Here is a 13,359-nt window from a genome sequence, read left to right as displayed (position 1 = left end):
TTTCTCATTGGCAAAAATATGTTGATTGTAATTGTTCCTATTTTGATTAATAAAGATGTGTTTGAGCCTAGTTATAATGATGTAACATTCATGGTCTGAAAGTACAATTACTTCTGCACCAACCTGAAGGCCCCCAATGTTTAGAAGTCAAGAACATGAGGAACAACCAGAAAAGGAGAGTGAAAAGTAGTAGTAAGGACACACACACACACAAACACATACACAGAGAGAGAGAGAGAGAGAGAGAGAGAGAGAGAGATCTGAAAGCTAAGCACAAAAGCATTTCGAGAAGGTAGGAACATCACTTGTACTGGAAGGTTGATTAGGATGAGCCCCAAGAACTGTTTTTGGATATAGCAAGATGGAAGCTGGTAGTGAGTTGACAAGAGTTGTTTCCGTGGAGTGACAGAAACAAAAATTTAATTAAAACACTTTAAAAGAGATGGGAGAGCTGCCAGCACCCATCTTCCCACTGCAACCTGAAGGTGTGACACTCAGAAATGCTCCAAGGACTCTTCGTGCTGGAGAAAACATCTAACGTCACAGGTGGGCTCTCCAAGGAGGAGCACTGGAAGACTTTCAGCATTCCAGTGATGAAGACCATCAATCACATTGAGGAAGAACAGATTGCTGGTGCTGGCCATGAGGCTTGCTTCAGTGAAAGCCCCACACAACGATGTGGGATACGGTTTGGAGACCAAAGGAAGTGCTTCCTAGAGAAGTCAGCAGCACAGTATGGTTCACAAACACACCTGCTAAGGTGGCATCATGTCTAGCGGTGGCAGGCTACTCTGTGGGCACCCTGGCTGCATGCTCTATGCAGTGCCTGCCCAGTGCACAGTAGGTGCTGAGGGGATAAAGTCTATGAGGGACCCCACTCCCACAAACGACTTCACCTATTTATGCCCTACATCTCTCCTGTGCCAGTTTCTCCTGTCTTCTCCCACACACACTTTTCTACCTTGCGTTGTGTCCTGGAAGACTACAAATCACATCTACAGGCCACCTGCCCTCTGGTTTTGGGTCAAGTATGACCAATGCGGACCCCAGGCAGAAGTCTAGAAAGAAGGAAAGCGAGGTCAGGGTATGTATTCTGTGGTTTCTTCCCTGTGGTCACCTCAGCCTGACAGCTCATGTCAACTGAAGGTCATTAATCAGGTGTTTATGTTCTCTCTCCATCCGGATTCTGATAGCTAAACACTCTCTCTCATCCCCTCAGGGGCGAGGGATGGTAACACTTCTATTCCTAGCTTCAGGGCAGACAATGCTTTGTGGTTTCCTTACCCTGCCCTTCTTATGCAAATAATTATTTTATTAAACCCCCTTAGAAGTATCCTAATTTTTGTGTGCCATCTGTTTCCCGAACTCAGATAGAATCTGTATCTGTGAATAATGACATTAATAACTCTCTGAATTCCACTAGAACCTTGCTACTCAAATATGCCAGCAGCATCACCATCTCCTGGGAGTTTGTTAGAAATGCACAATCTCAGGCCCCACCCCAAAGTACCGAATCAGAGTGTGCATGCACTTTAAAAAGAGTAATGAGGCTGGCTGCGACGGCTCACACCTGTAATCCCAGCACTTTGGCAGGCTGAGGCGGGCAGATTGCCTGAGCTCAGGAGTTCGAGACCAGCCTGGGCAACATGGTGAAACCCCATCTCTACTAAAATACAAAAAAATTAGCTGGGTGTGGTAGCAGGAGCCTGTAGTCCCAGCTACTCAGGAGGCTGAGGCAGGAGAATTGTTTACACCCGGGAGGCGGAGGTTGCAGTGAGCTGAGATCGTGCCACTGTGCTCCAGGCTGGGTGACAGAGCGAGACGCCATCTCATAGATAGATAGATAGATAGATAGATAGATAGATAGATAGATAGATGATAGATAGATAGATAGATAGGTGATAGATAGATAGATAGATGACAGATAGATAGATGATAGATAGATAGATGATAGATAGATAGATGATAGATAGATAGATAGATGATAGATAGATAGATGATAGATAGATGATAGATAGATAGATGATAGATAGATAGATGATAGATAGATAGATAGATGATAGATAGATAGATAGATAGATGATAGATAGATAGATGATAGATAGATGATAGATAGATAGATATAGATGATAGATAGATGATAGATAGATAGATAGATGATAGATAGATGATAGATAGATAGATATAGATACATAGATGATAGATAGATGATAGATAGATAGATGATAGACAGATGATAGATAGATAGATGATAGATAGATAGATGATAGAGAGATAGATAGATGATAGATAGATAGATAGATGATAGATAGATAGATAGATGATAGATAGATAGATGATAGATAGATGATAGATAGATGATAGATAGATGATAGATAGATAGATGATAGATAGATATAGATACATAGATAGATAGATAGATGATAGATAGATGATAGATAGATGATAGATAATGATAGATAGATAGATAGATAGATGATAGATAGATGATAGATGATAGATAGATGATAGATAGATGACAGATAGATGATAGATGATAGATAGATAGATAGATATAGATACATAGATGATAGATAGATAGATAGATGATAGATAGATGATAGATGATAGATAGATGATAGATAGATAGATAGATAGATGATAGATAGATGATAGATAGATGATAGATAGATGATAGATAGATAGATAGATAGATGATAGATAGATGATAGATGATAGATAGATAGATGATAGATAGATAGATAGATGATAGATAGATAGATGATAGATGATAGACAGATAGACAGACAGACAGATAGACAGATAGACAGATAGACAGATAGACAGATAGGGAGTAATGAGCCTTGCTTCAGTGAAAACCCCATCACCACGATGTGGGGGAATGGCCTGGAGGCCAAAGGAAGTGCTTCCTAGAGAAGTCAGCAACAAAGGACGGTTCACAAACACACCTGCTAAGTTTGGTGATTCCTGTACACGTTAAAATTTAAATAGATCCTGAAAGCTGAAGTTGAAGCACTGAGGTTGACACTCTGGGCTATACAGAGAAAGCAGTGTCAGATGGTGGTTAAGAACACCTTGTAGGCAGACTGCCAAGGTATAAGTCCTAACCTGGCCCTTACTCCAGCCAAAGTGCCTTACTTCTCTATGCCTCAGTCTCCTCAATTGTAAAATGAGTGAAATCAGAGTGGCTGGGAGAATTACATTAAATAGTGCAGGTAAAATAATTCAAAGAACAATGCACGCAGTCACGGACTCAATAAAGGTTAACTCTAAAAAAAAAAAAAAAAAAAAAAAAAATCTAAGAAGCACGGCATTGGAGTATTCTGAGTGTTATTGAAGCTCTTTAGGTACAAAAAACCCAAAGACTCACTAAGCCTAGCTCAGGCAGGACAACAGGGTCTTACGCCTCAGGCAGAGGAGACAGACTTACACAGCAATCCAAGAAGAAGACCCATGAAAAGGTGAAGCCTCATGGAGACAAGAACCAGGGGGTCAGCTTGGATCTGGGAGTCTTCCCCAGACGGCCCTGACCAGGACTCACGACTCTGTGCATTGCTTCCGCTCCTATGACCAGTTGGGTCCCTCACCACTTGCTCTTGTCTTTTTGCCAGCTCTTTTTCACCTGTAGTTTTGTTGTTTTTTTTTTTTTTTTGTCTTTTTTTTTTTTTCCTTTTTGTGGAGAACGGCGTCTCGCTATATTACCCAGGCAGGTCTCGAACTCCTGGGCTCAAGCTATCCTCCCACCTCTGCCTCCCTGAGAGCTGGGATTACAGGCGTGAGCCACCACGCCTGGCCTCACCTGTAGTTTTAACTAACTTCTAATTTGAGTTCTTTTTGCCTATCACATGCTCCCTGGTCTGTCTCATAACCTTCCAATTTTGCTCACTACCTAAATTTCAGTTTCTGAGAGTAAAAAAGTCATTCACTCAATTCATCCCTGTTTGGGCAGAGCTTTTGGCACCAGCCTCCCTCACAGGCTAATGGGTTAGAATTTCTGAGTCAGCAGGCACTAGGTAATACAGTATAAAACATTTCTGCCCTGGGCTGTCGGCTCAGCAGGGGCTGTGGAAGAAAATCACACTGTGATTACATGTCTAGTTAAAATGGTCTTAAAAGACATGAAACAGGGTTTGAAATCTGGGTTGCAGGCTCTTTCCCCTTCAACTATACCACCATCTCCCATCCTCCCTCCTTCCCCCTACTTCCTACGAACACCTGCACCCTCTGGCAGTTGAGGTGACTTTTCATGTTCAGCATATTTCAAATGTTGTGTAACAAAATTAATTACATTTAATTAAACTTAACAATTTTTTACAGCCCCAAACAAATCTAAAATGCCATGTTAAGCTTATGAGATGGCAGCCCTCCAAAGGGTTCTGCTGCTGGGAGAATCCATCAGAGGCTTATGTAATTTTAGGGATCATTTTACATGAGTCTGATAAAAGGCCCCTTAGCCTTCATTAAGCATCAGACAAGAAATATTGTCTGGGTCCTAGACCAAGCAACTACCTATGTCCTCCCTCCTTCCTGCATTCCAGCAAGAATTCCCTCACTCAAACCACAATCTTCCTCTTTCCGTCTGCTCTTTTCAAGGTGCACTCAAATCATGAGATTGCTTCTCTCTTTCCCCCCACTACACAGCAGCAAGGGAGGGAATTGTATCTCTTACGAGCACAGGGCCTGGTATATGGGAGTTGCTGAATTTATTAACATTTGTCGAATGAATGACTGCTCTTGCTCATTGGTTATGTGTTTCTCCCACCTCGTGTATGAGTCAGGCTTTACTGTAATAAACCCCCAGGTCTCAGCGGATTTCTTGTTCTGCAGGATTGAGAGGTGGCTGTAGGTCTGCTTCACCCGCCTTCTCACCTTGGGCCCAGACTGAGGAGTGTCTTCTCTCCGGTTCATGCTGATCTGAAGGTGTAAGGCAGGACTGATGGAAACATCAATGCAGCTTCAAAGCTCTGCGTGTGACCAGCCCACAGTCACTTCTTCTGCGTACTATGGGCTAAAAGCAGGTCACATGACCAAGCCCAATATTGGTGGGCTGTTAAGAATATGTTCCCCAAGGGAGGGAGGGAGCCAGAGTGAGTATCTGCTGCACAAAATACAATCCATCATGCATTGTTACATGAGTTTTCTACCAGTGCTTCTCTGATGCTTTAACTAGTTTTCAAAATTGGCAAAGTAAAAGCCCCTATGACACATATATTAGGATCCATTCAGTTCCAGGGACAGAAATACAAGCCAAAATATTTTATGCAAAAGAGAAATGTACTTATTCATGACATAACCGCGAAGTCCACGAAATAGATTCGGGTGAAGCCCAGGGGTTTGATGTCATCAGGGCTTTTTCTTCATCTCATTACTCTGCTCGCCTCAGTGTGTTGGTCTTATTCTCCCCACTCTCTCAGAGGCAGCCCGAGGCCTTATGTCTACATCCTTCCTTCATAGTAACTCCCCATGTGTACAGAATTTCTTCTCACTTGCAGGGAAGGAGTCTAATTGTCCCCACCTGGGTATTACAGCTGCACCAATCTCTGTCTCTAGGAGACGGGTTCTGATGGCTGGCCAGATTTTAACCAGGTACCCACCCCTGATGTCAGAGAAAACAGGGTCTATTACTAAACATTCACACATGGTACAAATGACAGGGAGCCAAAACAGTAGCTAATTTAGCCCACTTACAAACATATTTGTTACCCAAGTTTTCTATTAGCACTGTTCTGATCTTTAGAATTCGTTTTCAAAAATCTGCACACTAAAATCCCCTACAACGTACACATTTGTCAGGATCCATTCAGTTCCAGCGACAGAATACAACTCAAACTAGTCTATGAACCAAAGGCCTTGCAATATGTTTATTCAATGTTTATATATAGGGAGTAAACTGCCTTAATTCCTTACTTGGGTCAGGAAAAACAATCTGAAACCTTACAGGGTAAATTCAACAGTAAACCTTCAGTTTACATACTCTTACACTTTATGTCTTTTGAAAATATTTAAGGCCAAGAGATCCTGTATCAGAAACTTTTTTTTTTTGAGACAGGGTCTCACTCTGTCACCCAGGCTGGAGCACAGTGATGCCATCACAGCTCACTGCAGCCTCGACCTCCTGGGCCCAAGCGATCCTCACAGCTCACTACAGCCTCCCAATTAGCTAAGGCCACAGGTATACACCACGACACCCAGCTAATTTGTTAATTATTTGTAGAGACAAGATCTCACAAAGTTGCCCAGGCATGTCTCAAACTCCTGGCCTCAAGCGATCCTCCGCCTCAGCCTCCCAGAGATGGGATCCCAAAGGCTTGAACCACCATGCCCGGCCAGAAACTAATTTTAAAAATCTACCCAGGTTGTTGTCCACTGAATTCCTTTCCCATCTACTTTCCCCTTTCTTCTCTATACAGCCATTTCGTCCAGTTCTCATTTCTATCATTCTATATCCTTCCTACGAGAAGTGATAGGGGAATGTGCTACAAAAGATCTTTAAAAATTGAGCTGATTTTATGTCTGCTCATTAATTCACTAAGCAACCAGAGGGCAGTTGCTGTGTTTGGCTCTGGGGATGAAACATGGCCCTTTTGCTCTTTCAAGAAACTTGTCATTATAAAAGGGGCAACAGACATATAAACAAATGTCTAACATCGCACGATAGGCACTATAATAGAAGGAACAGCTGGAGAGAAGTGTGCTGAGATCCACGTGCTGTGAAGAGAATTCTGAGCACCAGGGGAAGGCTGGGTGGGAGAAATGTGAGAGCAGAGGCAGTGGCCAGGCAGGAGATGTTGCAGGGGTCTCAGCAGCACATTATGGGAGAATGAACTCTGACTGAAGGCAGCAGCTGTGAGAATAGAGAAGAAACAATGGATAAGAAAGTTGTGGCCGGGCATGACGGCTCACGCCTGTAATCCCAGCACTTTGGGAGGCTGAGGCAGGCAGATCACCTGAGGTCAGGAGTTCAAGACTAGCCTGACCAACATGGTGAAACCCTGTCTCTGCTAAAAATACAAAAAATTAGCCAGGCATGGTGGTGGGCGCCTGTAATTCCAGCTACTCAGGAGGCTGAGGCAGGAGAATCGCTTCAACCCAGGAGGTAGAGGCTGCAGTGAGCTGAGATCACGCCATTGTACTCCAGCCTGGGCGACAAGAGCAGAACTCTGTCTCAACAACAACAAAAAGAAAGTTGTTACAGAAGAGGCATCAAAAGAACTAGTAAAGCAAAGAGTGGGAAGAGGGAGAAGATGAAGTGTCGCCTGATTTCATTTTGATAGTGAAATGATGTTGGTGCTGGCTCACAAGGATACCAAACAAAAAAAGAAAAGAAACTTTTCTGAGACAAACGCGGACTTAGGCTGAGTTGAAAAGGTTTGAGATATCCAGGTGTTAATGCCATCATTTCTCTTCCTTGTAATTTTATTTGCACCTGTTACTGAAAATATTTGTGCATGGAGTGGGAAAACAGGAAAGGGACGGAATCATGAGAAGGTAGCAGATCTATAAGATCAGTTTCATGTCAAGACTCATTTCTTTACCATATTCTTTCCCCTTGAAGAATCTGAGTTATCTGTAACAAAAAAGAAGCTCTGCCTTGTTTTGCATCGTACTCATTACCAGGAGCTGGGTCTGGGTGGGGCTCTGCGGTAGTGCTGACTGGAGCACTTGCAGAGGACCTGCAGCTACTACATGCGCAGTAAGAGGCCATGTTTTAGTCAGTCTTCGTATTTAGAACTTCTGTGAATTTTATAAACGATCACTAGCAAACCTGCAAGTGTTAAGTTAAATGATATCCTTGAGAAGGCTAACTTAAGAACATGACAAATTCACTGTTTCAGGAATTGGCCAAGCACTTTAACCTTAAGAACCTTCCTTTGAGAGTTCTCTTACGTTACTGGACATAATGTAAACATTAATACTTTCTTTTATAGGAAACATGTTTATTATTGATTATCTCAATTCAAAAATATTCTTTCTCAGGGCTGGTCCATCATGCTCAGTCTCTTTGCAAATATTAAATACACCGAAATCATGAGCAATTTTAACAGTAACATAGAAACTTCTGTACAGTAAGCAAGACAGGAATTTCCAACAATGACACAAGAGCTCCAGAATTTGCCAGTAAAACAAAGGCAGCATTTCCAATGACAAGGCGTAGGAACCCATGGATAAAAATCTAACGGAACACATGCTGGAAACCGGGGTCAGGAAATGGTATCATTCACCCTCGATCTGAGTATGCTCAGTGATGGCACAAAGCTTATCCTGTGAGAGGGACTTGGAGATACGATTGCTTCTATCCAGAAATGTGCCCTTTGGGAATGGAGCATATGATACCTAAGTGCCCCCAAATCAACTGTGTTTCAACTTCTTGCCTATACAATCATAACCAAGGTTTCAAGGAGAAGGCAGGCGCAGGAAGTATTTAGCTTTGACTTCTTAGCAGATGTAACACCAGCTCTTCATCCTCCGCTAAAGACAGGCCAGTATCCAAAGGCTCTAACGTGTCCCACTTGGCCTTCTTTCGGTTACGACTCGATGGTCCCACGTCTTCCACGTCACTGTTGTTCCTCTTCTTCATTCCCTGCTGCTTCTTGGTATCACTGGTGAGAAGAAATCCAAAGATTTACTTTAGACTCAGTATGAAATCAAACATTTAAAATAGGACAAAATTACAGAGAGTTGGTAAAGTGATATTATTCAAGAATGAAGGAAACCATGGCAACATCAAGATATCTGTATAATTAGTAAGTACCTTCCCATCAGTAGATAGGTCCTACCATGCACCAAGCACGTGCAAGGTACTTTGTTCACACTGGGTATTCCAATCTTCACAATCATTCTAGGAAGTTACAGCTGTATCATCGACAATTTGAGGACACGGAGAGGCACCACAGGTATGTCTGGCTCCAGTGTGTGCTTGTCCTGCCATGTCAAACTACCTCTACTGAAAGTCAGGTTATCTTTAGGTAACAGTGTGCAAGCTAACAGCTATCTGGACAACAGGTGCTGCTTCTAATATCTGTTGCATTAAGCTGTGATCTAGAGATCATGCATAAAATAGAACCTGAGATGTTAAACTACAGATTACTTAAGACGTCAAATAAATTTCCTCCATTTAAAAATCTGTATCAAAGACACACACATAGCCTTAAGAAAGCAAACATTATTGCAGTATTTTGTACATACCCAAGACATAGACTATAAAAACAAAGCTAATTTCTGAAAGTAGAGGAAATCACTTGATATGCTAAAAATAGAAGAAAAAGCAAAACATTCTCCTCCAAGCATTTTGAGATATTAGCTGTTCCAAGATGACCCAATTATTGGATATACGATTAAAACAAAATAAAAAGTCCATCTATTGGCAGTAGCAACCATGAATACAAGGCTTCCTCAGGGTCTGGCACTGCGCTACATACCTTACATAGATTATGTCATTGATATTCATGGTAACCCTCAGTGTGGAGTGCATGAGTCTCGTTCTACAATGAGGTTAAGAGAGGTTAAATGACTGGACCAAGATTACACCCATGGGATTCAAACCCAGGTATGAATGATACTGAACCCAGCCCCAAAGGCAGGCTTTTGAAAGCAATTAGAGTTGACTCAATCAACATTTAAATACCAGGAACTGTGGAAAGAGCACTGGTTTGGCATCAACACAGTCAGACCTTTAATTAACACTTCTAACCCTCAGTTTTATTTGTAAAGACAGGTATTATGTAATTTATTTAAAATTGTGAGAATTAAATGAACTTATATAAATGAGAACACACAGTAGTGCTCAATACATGTTAACTTTCTGTCTATAAACTACTTCCTTTTAAATTCTCACATTCACTATATCTAATCAGCAAAAAAAAAAAAAAAAAAAAAAATCACAGAAATATTACATTATATCCCAAGCACATGACGTGTTCTGAAAGAGAACAAACTGTTCCACTTCCAATGGCCTGGATTACTCTTTAAGAAGACAGCCTGGATATCAAAGTGAATGCATCTAATCAGCACATCCATTTATGACCAGCTTGATGCAAACCTGGAAATCATTCCTCCATTTTCCTCCCAGAAGTGTCCAATGCTCTGACTCAGCCATTCTCTTTCACCATTGGAGGAAAGACAAACTAGATGGCACTATGAGGTTATTTAAAGCCACAAATTACTGTATTTTAAAAGAGTGCCTGGAGAGATGAACATGAAAGAGTTCCCTGTGATACAAATTCAGTCAGCAAATAATTAAAATAATTCTTAGTGAAAAGAGGCCTTAAAAAAAATTATTGAGCCCTAATCTTATGAGTATGGCCAGTCCTGTGACAATCCCACAGGGTTATAGTGCCAGGATTTATCTGGTTCAAGGGAATACTGATTTTTGCTCTACCTATACGTCAAGTGCATCTCAGGTCAGCTCATCAGAAATGGCCTGATTAGTGAGCTGTCTATTGCATCCTCTGTTAATGTGCTCCTGCACATTACATGCGCTACAGGAAATAGGTGGTTTGGATAATAAAAGGTGGAAAATTATGTAGTCCAAGTATTTTCACAATAGGCAGCTTTGCTGCTTTGTGGATCACTTCAAATTCTAGGAAGGCCCTTTATACTACTTTCTATAGCAAATGAGCAGCAATCTGTATAATAAATTAATTATTAAACAACAGTATAGGTATTCTACAGATAAATTACCAAAAGGGGGATACTGTAATAAACCTAGAAAGTAATTAGGAAGCAGAAAGCAAACTATAGCCACTATCTGGTCTCTTCAGAAAAGGCCTCTTCCAAATGGAGTGGCACTAGAGGACTCCCTTTCATTTACAACCTAATGAATCAGGCAGGCAGTGGGGTTCTGACCCCATCTAGCTAATGTTCACCTGGAGCTCACTGGATCCAATTAGGGACAGGGACTTCTTTCTGATGGGTTAACAATCTAATATACGTAATAGAGAATTCTAGTTTCTTGATTTTTAAATATTTTCTGCAAGTTCTGGGAGGGGCTCTTGCATCTTTCTATCATGAGTTCTGTTAGGAGCCATGGTGGCAGCACATCATTGGTGCCATGTATCAAACAGATAGTAAAACATTCTGAAGATAACAGGTCCACTGAAATAATGAAAATGCAATAGAGGTTGAAAAAGGAGTGAAATCAGTGTTCTCCACTAAGCCGAGGGAGGTAAGGAGGTCCCTGAGATGACTGACAACGAGGGGGTGGCCTGCAAAACTGGGGCGAGTCCAAGTCTGAGCTCCACATTTTATCTTCATGTCAGCACTTCTGTGGGACTTAGACTCTTGCCACATTCTTTAAATGTTCAAGGCAAGGGTCAAAAGCAAACATATCACTGCTCAGCATTAAGACAGTGCAACATAATGGATAAAGCACATCTTAAAAAGCCAAAGCATCGCTTAACTCAGCACACCAAAAGCCCCACTACTGCTATAAAAATCAAAAGTAGAGTTAAAGAATTCAGAGATGTCAGTCTTTCAATAATCCAAATAACAAAGACTTTATTAGTAATGTCTGGTGTGCCATTTAAAGGACGTATCATACAACAGAGAAAAAATCATCATATAATATGTAATCTGAACAGATGATGACAGGGAAATTCGATTTTGAAATTTTTGTGAAAATGGATACACAAAAGCTTGTCTGGATAACCAAAGTAACCATCTGAGCCAAACAACTCACTCATTGCTAATAATTAAGCAAACAAGATACAACATTGGAATGTGAATTCAATTTTAAAATCTTTATTTGTAATTGAGTTTTAAACAGAATGTAACTTTCTGAATTTCTAAATTTTCTGAAACCAAACATCAGAATACTCGGAAAAACTGAACTTATTTTTCAATAGGGCTGATTTCCTGGTTTCAACATTTTAACTTTTTTAGACACTTGTAGGTTACATCATCACCCCGGAATAACAGGGTTAATTTCACAAGAAACAAAAGAGCTGGAAGAAAACCTGAAGTTAGCATGTTCAGGTCAGCTTTCCTCCCAGTCCCTCACTCCTCAGGCACGGCCCTCACTCGCGAGCTCGGCAGACACTTGGGCATTTCCACCAGTGTTTGCTGCAAATGTGGTGCCTCCCTCTTCTGGGTCTTCCTTTGTCCTTCAAGACCCATCTCCAATTCCTTATCTCCCATGAAAGGTACAAATCTGCCTATTAAAAGTGATCTCTTTCTTCTGAATTGGAAAAGCGCCAATTAACTATTAGTTAACTTTCAATAATCCAAATAATAAAGACTTTATTAGTAATGTCTGGTATGCCATTTAAAGGACGTATCATACAACAGAGAAAAAATCATCATGTAATACGTAATCTGAACAGATGATGACAGAGTAGGTATGCTACGTAATCTTTGTTCCTGTTGATAACCTGATCTCCAACTTAGGGTCCCTGTGTCTATGGGAAAAGGTGAGACTGCTTAGGTCAAGATATATGAATCATGGGTTATTTTCTATATATATATATATATATTTTTTTTTTAAATCTGAAATTGTGTGCCAAAGACTAAGTTGTGGGATTTGTTTGCTTTTGGCTAGAATTATATTAACTGGGCTTTGTAAATGCTCAATACTTCAGATACTTGGATGAACTGGAAATTACATCTTTTTAATGAAACAAATGCGAAATATTAACTTTCTTGAGAGATAAAAATCTTTTAACACATGGGACCACTATGGTTGAAAACAGATGATGACAGGGAAATTCTATTTTGATGATTTTGAAATTTTTGTGAAAATGGTTATACAAAAGCTTGTCTTGTGATGACGAAAAGGTTGGGAGTCATCATTCCAGGATAGAAAATGGTGCTCCATGGATCATATGGAGAAACCTGTGAGAATTCCTGATAATTTTACTTTTCAGTCTTACATATCAGCCTTCTTAGGAAGCCATTCAATAATGGTTTCCATGACCACTCTCCCCTCAGGACAATACAAAAAAATTAAGAACCAGTCATCTTAAATAAAAGTTCTTGCTGAAATATCATTTATAAAACCTTCATGTATAACATTTCTCTTTTGAGCCCATTGTAAGCACGCTTAGAGAAGTAGTCTCCGTCAAGCACAGCTTGGCTCTTGTCTTTTTCATAAAAATTTCAGTGGTTCTCTAGAAAGATTATTAGTATAATCTTTAAGGAGCCTCATGATCTGGTATATGCCTGCCTCTGTAAGCTGTTTGGCATTAGTCCCCCTTAATATAAAAGAGCCCCTGTTCTTTGGGGCTCCTTTCTATTCCCTGAATATGCCCTAGCTTCTCAGTTTCTTTTATCTCGATATGGAATTTCCTTTTCTGTTTTCTAACTATCTAAACCTCCCTTATCCTTCAAAAGCCAGTTCAAATAATACCTCTTCCTCAAGGATTC

At 40.7% G+C, this 13,359-nt stretch overlaps 1 protein-coding gene across 2 annotated transcripts in view; it reads right to left on the bottom strand.

The window, feature by feature from the left end:
• Positions 1-7,915: 7,915 nt before the first annotated feature.
• Positions 7,916-13,359, bottom strand: part of LOC105493650 (DEAD-box helicase 10) — a 274,626-nt gene continuing 269,182 nt past the window's right edge. The window contains exon 18 of one of the 2 annotated variants that reach the window (XM_011761477.2): positions 7,916-8,600. In XM_011761477.2, coding sequence (XP_011759779.2) covers positions 8,423-8,600 — 178 coding nt within the window. In that variant the 3' untranslated portion in view covers positions 7,916-8,422. The remainder of the gene's footprint in view (positions 8,601-13,359) is intronic. The other variant, XM_011761476.2, reaches the window with a different exon arrangement.

The sequence above is a fragment of the Macaca nemestrina genome, chromosome 12 (genome assembly GCF_043159975.1).
Source record: "Macaca nemestrina isolate mMacNem1 chromosome 12, mMacNem.hap1, whole genome shotgun sequence".
In the NCBI taxonomy this organism is placed as follows: domain Eukaryota; kingdom Metazoa; phylum Chordata; class Mammalia; order Primates; family Cercopithecidae; genus Macaca; species Macaca nemestrina.
The sequence above is the reverse complement of the archived record's forward strand: the minus strand, read 5'-3'. Positions and strand labels throughout refer to the sequence as shown.